Raw genomic sequence first — 14,718 nt, 5'->3', positions numbered from 1 at the left:
AGTAACCAGCCCGTGGAGGTGTTTGCATTCCTCTTGGAGACAAGAAGTCTCTCCCATGCTTACATCATACTGAATTTTGCTTTTGCTTGAAAGGCATGGGTGCAATGTGGGCTGGGTGTTTTTGAATCCAAATTCATGCCCCCAGATTATTATGGAAACCCAGCCATCAGATGATGGGAACAAAAGTTGCTGGACACATCCTCCTTGAGCACCTTCACCACTGTCTGCTGGCCAGACTTTGGAGAGATCTTGGGACAGACTGGTGTTTTGAATCTCCACTCTTTTATAGCAGATGCTTTAACTTTTTTATAGTGGAAAGCCTTATAAACACCTACTTAGACCATGTTCAGACAAAGAATGAAAAAATATTCATGTAAATCAAGCATTCCACAGAAACAGAGCGTTGGAAATTTTCAGCCCTTTTCAGATTGTCTAATAAAACATATTCTGTCACCAAATCTGTTCAGGTGTCTGTCCTGAAGCTGCCCACTGCAGTTTGGATTTCTTGCAGAAGAAAGGTGTTAGACAAAAAGCACACTTCAGGGTGAGAGGAGAGGGATTCAGAAACACTAACAGAATAGTCTTGAGAGATATAAAAGAAACAGCTTGTTCCTTTCCATTGCAGTCCTCATATCTGCGTGCACATGGCCTGACCCAACTGAAAAGTGTTCTCAGGCATGGTCCTTTCCATCTCGGAGTTCATTGATTTTTTTTCTAGGGTTTTGTTGGTTGTTATGGAAGGTTTTGTTTCCCCACCTACACAGCTGCCGATGTTCCCTGGGGGTTCTCAATTGGTTCTGCCAGGCAGTAAGTGGCATTTGAATATATCAAACTGCGACTGTTTCTATGTAAACAGGGAGACCTGTGAAACATAGCAGTGGAGCTTCAGATAAGAAGAGCCGGGAACTATCTTTGGTTCTGGATTCTGAAAGCACCCAGAGCTTGTACGGGAGTGAGGTGGGGCTGAGTCAGTCCCTGAGCCTCTCCAGGCACCCTCCGCTAAGTGACAGCAGAATTGTCCTAAATTGGACTTTAAAGTTTTCGGCACTAATGCCAGGGCTCTGCTTTCAGTCTAATTTGGATGTGCTGTTCGGTCAGAGTCTTTCAAAATTATCTTCTAACATTTTCTATATCAGTTTTTAGACAGAAAACTAGGAGGAAAGGTGGGTTCTGGATTTGCGTATTTTTGTGCAAGTTGGAAAGTAAAGAGTATTATCCCCCTTGCTCCTTGGTTTCACAAAAGAGGAAAGATGCATGTACGACAGGTTATGTAGGGTGAGACAGTCAGACAGTAAAGTTTGCTTGCCAAGTGGCACAGAGGCATGCAAGAATTAACATTTCTCATCAGCAGAGGAAGGACTGGCCTTAGTTACCAGTAGGTTTTGGACCCGAACGGCCCACATGCCGGGGCATTCGGACTCCTTTGCTGCAGGAAAGCTTCTGCCTCTGACTGTGAAGTGTGATGGCCATCACCCTCTCTTCTCTCGCTTGCTGTCCCCGGCGGGATGCATGCTGTATTACTGCCATGCAGCCTCCCATCTTCACAGTTGCATCCAGCCCTGACCCCACTGCATGGAGGTTGTGAAAATAAAGCAGATACCACCATCTACTGGGATGAGCACTTGGGCTCTCTCATTATGCAGTTCCTTTGCCCAGGTATTGATCTCATCACATGTGCTAACTGCATAATTCAAACACAAATTCTGACTATAGATAGAAAATTAAATGCTGTGTAAAACTTAGTCTACTTTGGATTCACTCTTTCTTTCTCTCTTTTTCTTCCCTTTTTTTTTTTCTTTCTAGGAACAAGATGCCCATGAAGTTTAATCTCTCTTAGCCTTAAAAGAAAATCTGAGGAGTAAAAGCTATGGATCCTTTATACTTTCCCAACGTATTTAGCACAGAAGCTAGTTCCAGCGATGTGAATTCCTCACTGCTGACAAACGTGACAGAGAATGGGACGCTCTCAGAGCAGCCTGCATTCAAATATATCCACAAAGTCCTGATTCCCATCTGTTACCTCCTTGTATGTGCAGTTGGACTCAGTGGCAACACATTGGTCATTTACGTGGTTTTGCGCTATGCCAAGATGAAAACTGTCACCAACATATACATCTTGAATTTAGCTGTTGCTGATGTACTCTTCATGCTGGGCCTGCCCTTCCTGGCCACCCAGAACGCCATCTCCTATTGGCCTTTTGGCTCCTTTTTGTGCAGGCTGGTTATGACTGCAGATGGTATTAACCAATTCACTAGTATTTTTTGTTTGACTGTGATGAGCATGGACCGCTACCTGGCAGTAGTTCATCCCATTAAATCAACCAAGTGGAGACGTCCCAGGGTGGCCAAGCTCATCAGTGTGACTGTCTGGACATTCTCCTTCTTGGTGGTGCTTCCAGTCATCATCTTTTCGGATGTGCAGGAAGACTTTCACACCTGCAACATGAACTGGCCAGAGCCTGTCAACATCTGGTCAGCAGCATTCATCATTTACACATCTGTCCTTGGTTTTTTTGGTCCTTTGTTGGTGATCTGTCTCTGCTACTTACTGATCGTGATTAAAGTCAAATCTTCGGGGATCCGAGTTGGATCTACGAGGCGCAGGAGATCAGAGAGGAAGGTGACCAGGATGGTGGTGATCATTGTGGTGGTCTTTGTGTTTTGCTGGCTCCCATTTTACATGATGAACATTGTCAATTTGATACTTATACTGCCAGAAGACCCTGTGTTGGTAGGGGTGTACTTGTTTGTGGTGGTCCTGTCCTATGCAAACAGCTGTGCCAACCCCATTCTGTATGGATTTCTTTCTGACAACTTCAAGCAGAGTTTTCAGAAAGTCCTTCACCTCCGAAAGGGCAATGGTGTAGAGGATGGTGACCCCACTGAACACAGGCAAGAGAACAGCAGCCGCTTGCAGGAATCAATGTTAACCCAGAGAAATATTGAATTCAATGGACATATGCAGACTAGCAAGGTCTAAGGGCATGGTTTGGTACTGCAAAGCACTTGTAGAGCTGGAGAACTTGGGGACTTCTTAAAGGAGAGATGAATTCATAGCAAAGCTAAAATCAGGAGACCCACAAGCTCAAATAAATGTACATAGACTTCTCTTCACTCTCTCCCTTTCCCAGCTAAAAGTGCTATGGCCTATACTGGGCTGTGTGAAGCTGTTATGGTGTTTTAGCTAAGTCAGACATGTGTTATCATTTTCTGTACTCTATACAGAACTGATTTACTGGCACACACTGACGGCTTTGTACGGCTCTAGTGATGCAAAACAACGCTAAACCTGTTTTAACTAACTTGTTAAGCTGAGTTTATGGCTGCTTTGCACTGTTGGGATCAGCTCAAAGCAGAAAACAGTTCAGATGATAATATCTTTGGAAGTCTTCAAGGGGATCTCTTAAAAGAAAAACACTATTTCTTAAGAGGACGTTTCATACAAAAAAAGGCCACAGCACTGATCTTGAAATTGTGTATGAGCCATGGTTATAGACTGCTGTGTACTCCATTTACATTGTTTTACTGTCATTAATCCATATATGAGATTCATAGTATTTGGAAATCTTTCAAAGACCATATGAAAGAGTAAAAACAAGACTAGGAAAATGTTGTTGAAAGGATTCAATGTATTCATAATACTTTCACATTCTAAACCAAACTGCATACAAAATGTAATGATGTAACCACTTTATCATTATGTAAGTGACGATGATTGTGAAGTCCTGGAAAGCTGTTGTGTATATTTATTGGTTCTGAATGTAAGTATGGACATGAATATAAACTGTATTTTCAGAAATTAAAACAAGTTCAATCCCCTTCTGACTATCCATTTCATGGCTTTGCCAAGGACTGTCAGGCACTGCATAAAAAAGATACAGCTGAGTCTTTGATGCTTAAATCATTGTAGATGCAATATAGTTTAGCATGGTAGGACCAAGGATGGGGACCTGTGGGGCTCTGTCCTGCTCAGACACAAAAAGGAAAGTCACTGTGCCTCATGGTGCTTGGGAGCTCAGGAGACAAATAGAGATCAAATGACTAATGTGAGACCATATAGCAGGATGGGGGAAGCAAGGAACAGCATCCAAACCTGATTCCTGCCTCGTATCTGATCCAAGCTACTTGCATGGTAAAGTGAGGACTCTTCATACACAAAAAGGAAGAAAGCAAGTTAGATATTTGTCTTAATCCAAGCAGAAACTATTTATTCTCTTTAGAAATTGCTTTCCATCACCACTGCCACCCACACAGGTCAAACAGTCCTTCTGTAAGGAAATTTTTTTGTATATAATAGCAAGCAGGGCAGGGGATACAAAAGGAGAGGGCATCTCAGCCATCCTTCCAACCTTTGGTGACCTTCTATAGCATCTCTAAGGGACATGGCTGAGCCCCGGCACCAGCAGTAAATACCAGCCTGGCATTTGTACAAGCAAGGCAGATTTTTCAAATAACTCTAAACAGAGCATGATGCTGACATAGCTCCCCCCTTCGAGTGCAACCCAGAGAAGGGTGGACAAGAGTGATTAGAGTGAGAGGCCCCGTGTTGAAATTACTAAAGATTTTGGGGTTTGCAGCCTTCCAAAATGAGATCCAGGTTGCAGTCCTCTCCCTCTTATAGCTTTGCAAAGGCTCGGCAAGTTCAGCAGAGGAGCATGAAGATGTTGTTTCAAAGCCAAGTTACTGTTATCAGCTAGTCCACAGCAGCTTGTTTTCATGAGTCTTTTTGACCGAGGCCTTCAGGACTGCCTAGGAGCGGAGACCTGTTGCTTCTCTTAACTGTCCTTCTGAGGAGTTTGGAGTTCCCACATCCTGACATGCACCGTTCAAAATCTACTCACATGTTGGGTCACCTGTGCCATAAGGTGCTAAAAGCAGGTATAATTTGTTAAACCATGTGCCACTATGGTACACAAATACTTCTCCTTAAAATGCTCTGCAGGGGGAGAAGTTAAATCCCTGTCCAGAGACCTAGTCACTGGGCTTCTTAATAGGCTAAAACTGACTCTGCATGTACCAATATTACCATAAGCCCTAGCAGGCAAGTTCCTTTTTGGATTTGTCTTCATAGCTAAGATATTTCTGACGTCTGTCTTAGTTGGGAAAAGCACGTGTTTCTCTTCAGTGATATATATTCTGGCCTACCATGGGTCGGTCTCAGCCACTCCATACATCTATCTTCACTTCAACAACCACAGTGGAGGAATGAAAACAAGCTCCGAGGGGGGCGAAAACAGAGTAAAACCTGTCCATCCTCCCAGGCTGGTCCAGGAAAACATTGTGTATCTGCAAATACAATCAGCAAAATTGTGTTATGTCCAAAAAATCAGCCTGGGGTGAGAGGTAGGCGTTACTACAGGGAGGTCCCATGATGGGCCGTAGCGCTGCAATGGTCTGTGTATGAAGAATGGAGAAATAGCAGGACAATAGCCAGAGCAAAATGTGTTTTGTCCTGTAGGCTGACTCCAGCCAGGAGGACTGTAGCTCAGAGTGGACAGAGCCTTCGCTCCCACCCAAGGGTGTCCCCTTTCAGTGCAGGTGGAAAACAGACCTGCCTGCATGACCATCAGCCCTGAGGACCAAGCACACCAGGCAGGGCGATAGCCTGAGCTAAAACCCCTCAGGACTTAAAACTACTTACTCCTGATGCAACTATTTAGCGTGAACTCATAGGATGGACCGATTCCTAAGTTCTTGCTCCTGCCCACTGTTGTGTGTGTATGCACCATTTTCCTTCTTTATGCCATCATATATGGCCATACTCACATTCCCCAAGCACAAGAGCACAAGAATTCACCAGATGATAGATACAATAACAGACAATTGCAGGATGTATCGAGAGCCGGGTCCCTGGCTTGGGACATTAGTAGGTACATTTAGATTTCTTGCAGTAGCAGGCTGCAGCCCACCTTCCACACACCTGTGCTATACCACAGCCGTTAATTCAAAATCAGAGCACAATCAGGTTTACATTGATTAATTAAGCCATGCAATATCTATTATTTCCAGAATTATCAGGCTGTTCCAGGCATAAATCAACTCTCTTATTAGTTCTTGAGACACGTGGAATAATTAGTGCAGGCCTTTATGTCATCTCTGCCAACTCCATCTGCCTCCAGTTGATTAGCCAGAAGTTCTTCTCCAGTGACAGAATTAGAAAAAAACATTTTAGTTCACAGATCATTTTGCAAGCAGCAGTAATAATTAATGCTCTCACAGAGGGAGGGTGCCCTGTGTGTGCACCATTGGTAGCTTGCTTTGCAGCAGTGCAGGGATGCAGAATTCAAGTCAAAGTGTGTTGCTGCATCTATGCCATCACCAATCACCAGCCTGATCCTCTGGAGCAGCTGATCTCTTAAGCACAGGGAAAATTAGCAGAATGAAGAAACCAGAGGGGTTTTCACAATAGCAGCAAAGCTGAGCAAGGCTGGTTGCTCTCACCAGCTGTGTGCTATATTAGTATTTGCTATGGAAGTAGCAAGACATGGCTATGAACAGGGAATAGCTGAAATGCCAGGGAGAGATTTAGGAATTCTCCCCTGAGGCTGTGAGACTCCTCCTAAGTCACTTCACCCCTTGTACATCAGTTTATGTATCTGTAAAACTGGGAGGACCGGTACTGACCTCCGTCAATACAGCATTCAGGGCTGAAAGTCAGCACTGAAAAAAAACCCCTTGTAATTCACTGTCTCGTACCAATGTGCTTGGAGCTCCACAAAAATCAGAGCTGGCAGTCCTGGAGATAGGCAATGCATCGGGAACCAGGGGGAAAGGGTGTCATTGCTGCCTGTCCTCACTAGTATTTTCCTAAGGCTGCCTGAGAGAAGGGCTGCTTGGGTATCTCAGTCTTCATTTGTAAGAGAAATCATTTCACTTGGAGATTATGAAGGATTCATTATAAACTTGAAGCAAGTGCACCCAACAGCCTCAAAACCAGCAGTCCAACAGAAACCATTGATATGCTTGGGACTGGCAGCACCACCAACAGAATTAAAATGTGCAAGGAACAACAGTCTCATACTTAGCCTTTGATACCTTAAAATAAATTTATAGGTGGGGCAGAGACCCATGTATGATGTAGAGAGGTTGTGAGGTGGATACTGGTTTGCCAGAAGGCTGCTCAGAATAGAGACGGAGGAATTTGGAGTCAGACAAAACCGTCTGCAGACTCAGAGGGGTGGTTTGAGGACAGAGGGTAGATAGAAAGCCCAAAATGTCCCTCCAGACATTTCATCCCAGGACTGGACACCCCTTTTAGACATCTTTCAGGCTGAGGTGTTTCAGACCCACAGGGACTGTGTGAATGTTACTTTAACACAAAAATAAAACCACATTGCTAGAATAAATCACACACCTAGAGATTAAGCAATATAAGGAGAAGCAGATGGAAGAATAAACTCCAAAACCAAAGAAAATAAAAAACCTCCTCAGTGGATTAGGTAAGAACACAGAAGAACTGAAGAATACTCACAGGACCAACACTTGAGTAAAAATTGGCAGAGTTGAAATATCGATAGTTTCTGGGTAACTTCTTATTTTCTCTTCAGGGAAAAAGCTAATATTAATTTCAAACCTCTCTGAGCATGGGAGAGAGCTAAAGAGGTGTGATAAATGAAGATCCAGAGTTTTATTGCTCTGTCACGTTAATCTGGTGCAGTATCAGGAGACACCAGTGTAACAATAATCTGGTGCATTAGGGATACTCTGTTTTTCTTTACATGATGATTTTATAACACGCTGGAAAGAAAAGCCAACAGCATTTCATGCCAAGACGCTTTATAAACTTTAATATTGTGCTAACAAAAGCATCATCTTTTACCACAGAGGAAGAGTTTTAGTGCAAACTATAAGCTCTTTGAATACCGAGCAAAATTTCTCTGTTCTTTTCTCTGACTCAAAGTCAGGTCAGTATGTATTGTGTAGAGTTACCATGCACTAATCACCTACCATGGTCTTCAGGCTTACACTGCAGAGATTGTCTTCACTTTCCTCTGATAAAACATTCTGGACAAAGTATTGAATTTATGCATCAAATGAACCAAACCCAAAAATTGTTTGCATATTTTCTGGGTCTTAAAAAGTCTTTTTTTCAAGTAATCTGGCTGTTGCTATGATGGTAACTCTTAGGTCTCTCACCTGCTGGAAAAGCCTGCCCAAGGCCACCTCGCCGGGCTGTTATTTCAGGCCCCAGCTCATCTCTTGTGTGGAAGAACTGTCGCCTTGGGGACACAGAGCCTTTAGACCCTGGGGACATCGGGGCTGCTCCGCTGGCATGTCCAAGCTAGCCCTGGAGCTTACTCCTACATCAAGATTGAACAGAAGTGGTGCAAATCAGTGCCGATTTCAGTGTGAAATCAAATTTGCAGTCCATGATGAAGGGTTATACCTTGCTAATCACCCATTTTTTTCAATGGCCCATTTGATGCTTTGACCACAAGTGATGATCAGAAAGACAGAAAGGATGCTGAAAAGCATGATCTATCTGCTGATCAAGCCAGATATCCTCTTTCCCTTGATTTCATAGGAAACTGTTCTTCATAAAGCACTGAAGATATTAACTCCTTGCAAGAAAGAATGGCACCAGAATGCGGAGAAACTCAGAAGTGTCTGAATCTCTTTCTGATTCCTCTCTTGACTTACAGCAGGGGAGCAGGAGTTGGCTTCTATTAATTTGCCATAAAAAACCCAAAGAAAACATTTTAGAAATATGTGCAGCATGTACCCATGAGATTGAAAAATGCTTTCCATTAGGCTAATGACTGATTTGTTGTCTAATTTAAAAAGAATCAAAACTAATTTTATTTACTAAGCAGACAGTAATGGTCACGCTCCAGTGAATGAATAAATGTGCATTTCAGAAGGAATTCTTGTTTTGCAAACACATTTAATTTAATGCAATATATTCCCATAAAAACAGGGGAACTAATGAGGAAGAGATTACTCTGTCCTATCATGCACTCTCTGTGAAGAAATGATGGGCTTGTGCTTACGGCGTCAACTTAGGACTCCACAGATCTTGGTTCAGTTCCTAATTTTAACCTTACAACTTTGGTGTGAGGCAGGATGTGATTCCCAAAGTTTTCCACCTGTAAAACTAACCCAGTGCTTCCTTTCTCACACCTGTCCTACCTGGCAGAGACATTTGAAAGTCCCATCACAAAATTCATGTTTGGTGCCAGCACCATGGAGTTTACATCAGTTTCGTTTAAGTCTTGCAGGAATAGTCATTTTTTATGAAAAGGATAAGTTCTGATGCATTGATTTTGTGTCTCTCTGACATAAGTCCCCTTTCCCTTATTCAGGTGGGGGTTTTGCTGGTAAATGCTGTGCTAGATGGACAATCAGGTGGCTCTCGTCGACAATGCATCTCCAGAAAATTTGCAGCTTGCTCTGGGCGCTGCGTGCCTGCTTGTCCTTACCCTCTCCAAGAGGGACCACTTCGAAAGAAAATTGGGTTTCAGTGTGGCTCTCTTGGGGCAAAGAGGATTGAATAGATCACAGAAACCGGGCCATCCTACACATTAACACACCATCCATCAGTGGCACGGCCAGGATGATGATGCTAAACCATGCCAAGCAATACCCCCATGAAACCTGGGTAAGAGTACTCAGAGTCACAGATCCCAGCCATGTGCAATACTCGACAGCCACAATAGCGATTAGGCAAATGGTATATGAGTCAGATAACTTTTGCCAGCGCTTAGGGGTTATATATGTGTGTGTGGTATAGGCTAGAAATAATATTCCCACTTTATGGAGAAAATGCAGGTAATTTGTACACAGTGACAGAAGAGGAGGAATGAAATCTGGGTAAAGCCTTGGGAAATCACATCTCTGAAGCACATGAAGGAGCATTTCAACATATAGCATGAAGTAGGGTCTTTGATGGCCTGAGTGCTGAAATAGGAATGAAATCCAGGCTGCCGGAGCCTGTCTTAGTCCTTCTGTAGTCAGACTTGCCCTTGATATACGCTCCGTCTTATCTGTCGTGGTCCACGTTCGATCGCACTCAGCCTCGTCCGCAATTTCCCTCCCTATCTCTGAGCCACGGGCATATTTCCTGCCCTCCAAGCAGACCTACGTGAGCAGGGTGCTGCTGTGCTTCGCCTGTTGAGGCATTTCATTCAGACCTCCTCAAAACCTGTACACTTGTCTGAGTTAAAATTAAAAAGAAAAATGAATCTTTCCATTCCTCCTCCCTGCAAATCACCAGTATAGCCAGGCTCTTTTGGCTTTTATAAGAGGTTTGGCATCCAACATCAATGCAGGCTTTACGCTTCAGCAGCCTGTTTGGAGATTTGCTACCATCCTGTCTGTCGGAGCAAGATAACTCTCACCACCAGGGCCATAGTACCAGAGACCTTCAGTGGGTGAGTTATCAACCTGCATCTGCCAGGTTGTACTGATGACTAATTTCAAAGTACAGCCAGTGGAAGGATTCTGCCAGCGCTTTATAACCAACCATGCCTTATCTAAATAGTATTGACTGATTTTATTCTCTGCCGGTTGCTAATGACTGGCAAATAAATGACTGACTGTGCTGCAAAAATACAGAAAGGATTACAAAGCTGCAGCATGATCTATAAGAAATATGTCATTTCTGTTGCTAAAATAACATAAAAAAGGCAGGGAACTGTTTTTGCCAATTTCCCTTTATATAAATTAAAAAATTAGGCATGGTCCTAATTTGGATTAGAGCAGAGTCTCTGGTTAAATTGATTGAGCAGAGGACACAGCAGGTTTTCAGCCTGACTGACTCATCTCAACCCAGGCATGCCCGAAAAATATAGGGCTGCTCCTTATCACAGGAAGACAAAGCAACCGAGTCAAACTGTGCTTTCTCCTGCCCTTGAGACAATCCAGAGTCACTCTGCTCAAGACAGCAGTCCTTGGGGTGCCACGGAAGCAAAGTGTGATCAGCCTTAACAAACATCATCAGCTCTCCTGGTCTACAGCAAACATCATCCCTCCTGCTGTTAGTGTGGTTTGCTGTGGTACCGCAGCTGGAAAAGACGGTGTGTCATTTCTCTGGATGCAACCCAATCGTCTGCTTTGGACAAGTCCTCATGTGCAAGAAGAGTGTCCACACCATCTTGTTTGGTGTAACATGACTGTTGCTATTGGGCCAACTCGGGAATTGCCGGTGCTATAAGCCCAAATTTTTGTGGAGTGAGCTGGAGGAGATGCAATACTGGAAAACAAGATACATGATGGTTTGTACTCCTACATCCAGAGTTTTGCTGGCTGCCTGATGCACTTTCTTTTCTTAAGGATGTAAAACACAGGGAGGAAAGAAGAGTATAAGCTGAAAGAGTTGTGTCTTGCTCTGGCTAGACCTCAAGGCAGGGCTCATAGCAACTGCACTGGCAGCTGCAAACAGCAGGAGTTGCTGGCATGCGCTCACTGAGGAGCAAGGTCAGTCTTGCACTGCAGCCCAGACACAGGAAGATGATGTTTCCTCTATGTGGCACAGTCCCTCTTACCTTCAAGGGATCAGGAGTGTGCTGAGAAGGAAGAGAAGCAGGGATCAGCTTGGCCTCAGCCTTGCTTTGGTGTCTTTCAGTGAGTTACAACAGCTACAAATCGTCCCCAGTTGTGGCACTGGTGTGGCACTCAGGAAAATAGAAGCTGACAGCAGATAATGACTCTAGACGTCAAAAAGCTGCAAGTATCAAACAACTTACATGGCAAAGCTGAAGTCTTTTAACTAATGCCAGGGACTTCATAGGTATCTGGTTTCTGGGGCAGGCTGCTGGGGAGAAAGGGCTGCAATGCCTCCTCCGTGCAGAACTTTCCCTGCCACTGTGACCTCTTTGTCTTTCAGGTATTTTGGTGAAGGCGAAAGGTACCGGACATGATCAATGACTCTCTTTTCATTTGGCAGAGGGGTGACAGTGAATAAATGCTACCTGCAATTAGGCCATCCCTTTAATGGCTTAAAGCATTAAGGAAACAATTAAGACAGGGAAGCTTGGTTTGAGGGGTGCGAGACAACTGAGACCTGGAGGTCCATCTCTGGCTGGGTGACTTCTGCCAGCTCATGCTTCTAATCAAAGCAATTATGCGTAATTTGATGAGGAACAAAAGGGCTTGCAAAATTAAAGGGATGGCAGCAACAAGCAGGGCCATGTCTGCAATGATGGATTAAGGGGGAAGGGTGTTCTGGGATAAAGGGAGGGTTCTTGCAGATATTTTTAACTGTTGAAACCAAGGAAGAAGTGCTTTCAGATCCATCTGCAATCCAGTTCAATACTGGGAAGAGACTTGGCTTTACACCTTTCCCTTTTCCCCCATGATCTAGTTTCCAGCCAGATGAAAACTAAAGAGGACTTTGACCCAATCTAGCCATTTCCTGAAGTGGATGATGGGGGGGTCAGGACCCCTCCTATAAGCTCAGGCATGAGAGAGGACTGTAAAAGTTCAAGCCTGGGGCAGTCAGGCAAGCTAAGAGCTGGGCTTCAGGGCTACCTGCTAAAGCAGGCTTCCAAAGGCTGCCTAATTAGGAACAGAAATAGATTATTAATTTTTCTTCTCCCCTACAATGACAGAACAAAAGAGAACATATTTCTTTTCCTTGGCCACCATTAACTGTTCCAAGCTGAGCCACAGCACTGAAATGCCCCTGTCCGGCCCAAAAGCATTTATATGCAGCTGTTGTTCTCTTCAGCCTTTCACTCCACTGCAAGCAAGATTTATGCTCTGAAGGATGACGAGAAGGGGCATATTATTAATCATGAAATACATCATCTATCCCAAGAACCTGATGGAAGAGGTCCCACAGAGATGCTAACACTGTATTTGCCAACTCCTGAGATTGCTCCCAGGAGCCTGGCTGATTTGCCTTTGCCAGTTGGCAAAGCGTGGGCATATGAAGTGTCTGCCTTGTACTGAACACACCTGCAGAAGGACAGGGCTGTCCTGCTGGGACCGCAGCCCCACAGCCACTTGGGCCACCTACAGCTGCCAAGGACTTGGCCTCGGTCCCACCTCACCTGCCCACCTCTGGTTGGCAGCGGGGTGATGCAGCTCCCTGCTGCTGTAGTGGCTCAGGTGAGCCCTCCCTAACCCATTTCAGTTCAAATCAGACAAGTTAGCAAAGACTTGTTACTGAAACACTCACCTGAGCTAAAACAGGCTTGCGGGTTTTTGTGTTTTGGCTTGCACAGATTTTTTGTGTGTGTTACTCTCCATGTTTAGTAATTGATAAATCAGTGCTATCACAGCTCTTGCGTTACACAGTAATGGTGATGGATAGCCACTCTTTCCCCCACCCTTGTTTTGTTTTGTTTTGTTGGGTTTTTTTGTTTGTTTGGTTTTCTTTCAGCCCATTTCTGAATATTTTCTTGTTTTCTCTCCCTTTTGATCATGCACTAGAGTTTGGCTGAATGATCAAAGGTGGTGTAGTATGTGCATGGTGAATTAAGCTCTGTCCTCGGGTTATGGCCATGCAAATCAAGAGGAAAACTATCTTAGACTTTCAAGAAAGGAGAATTTGGCCCTGAGGTCAGTGAAGGGGAGGTGATCACAGGAATTTTAGCAAAGTTTTTTGGTTTTGCAACTTGGAAGACTCATGGTCTGACACTAACTTGGGTGCCAAATCCATCCAAACAGGTAGGGTAAACACAGATGGGGCCATCCCATAAGAGTTCAGCCCACAGAGACAACATGATTGCACATCATGTGTGGTGTAACAGGAGGACAGAGGTGTAACAGGAAAGGACAGAGGTGCAAACTGGTCTGGTATCATCGTACCACCCTATCTAAAGCCTAAATTAGCCCTCACACAAGTACAGCCATGTAAATCCAGCTTGGCTGCCCCATGACGACAGTCTTACATTTCTGGTTAATATTGGTATAACTACTGATTTACAGTACTATTTTTAACTAATATTAGTGAAAAGCCAGCTAGTACTGAGCATGCTCATTTCTGTAGAGCCTGTGCACCAAGAGTAGTTCTCCTTTGTGCTAGGAGCTGCACAAATGCAGAGTGGGGCCCCTAAGCAGCAGTTGATGGAAGAAGCAGGGCACCCCAGGAGAGCAGACCCAGTGCTGCTGTATTTGTGCACTTAGCCAACATAAAAAAGCATTTGGTCTTTACCTGAAAAAGATGTAAATGAGAGAGCATGGGATGAGGGATGGGGGATAGCAGTGAGACAGGCAGTTCTGAGGACCCCTGCGGCTTGTACGCATTTCAGGTTTTCATCTCTTTCTTCTCTGTCTCCACACAGCTTGTGATTAACATCAGTAACCTTCCGTCAGCTCATTCTGTATGTGCATAGTTTATGATGAGGCATGTCTTGAGATTCTAGGTAACAAAACAAAAATGACTGAAGCCCTCTGCCTCACAACTCAACAGCAAGGGGGCTATTTTCAATAGAGATTTGTGAGAGTTGGGGCGGTGGTGTGGGAGCCATTTTAACAATTCCCACCTCCTTATGAGGACATTCGCAGACTTCATGATTTGACCCATGGGGTGCAACTCAGTTGTCATTTTGGGATGTGTCCCCCCTTACTCCAGCATCCCCCTTGGTGTATGCCTGCCTTTGCCCATCCACTCCTCCCGCAGTGCTTCCCTGCACCCTGGCCCTTCTTTCTCCCTCCCATGCTCTGCCTCGTGAGCCTGGATTTTGCTGCTCTATAGGGAGAATAGGTGCCCATGTTGAAATTTTGTCCCAGTCCCTGCTGCTGTCTCCTGCCTTGTCCCAAGTTGTACCATCC

At 44.5% G+C, this 14,718-nt stretch overlaps 1 protein-coding gene across 1 annotated transcript; it reads left to right on the top strand.

Moving 5' to 3' along the window:
- Positions 1 to 1,867: 1,867 nt before the first annotated feature.
- SSTR5 (somatostatin receptor 5) lies at positions 1,868 to 2,980 on the top strand (the record flags this gene model as incomplete). The annotated part of the gene is made up of 1 exon (XM_082311759.1): positions 1,868 to 2,980. The coding sequence occupies one exon, from the start codon at positions 1,868 to 1,870 to the stop codon at positions 2,978 to 2,980; it is 1,113 nt and encodes a 370-aa protein (XP_082167885.1).
- Between the last annotated feature and the right edge of the window lie 11,738 nt (positions 2,981 to 14,718).

Source organism: Platalea leucorodia (assembly GCF_965183815.1).
Source record: "Platalea leucorodia genome assembly, chromosome: 5".
In the NCBI taxonomy this organism is placed as follows: Eukaryota; Metazoa; Chordata; class Aves; order Pelecaniformes; family Threskiornithidae; genus Platalea; species Platalea leucorodia.
Note: the sequence above shows the minus strand (reverse complement) of the source record. Positions and strands in the feature narration are given on the sequence as shown.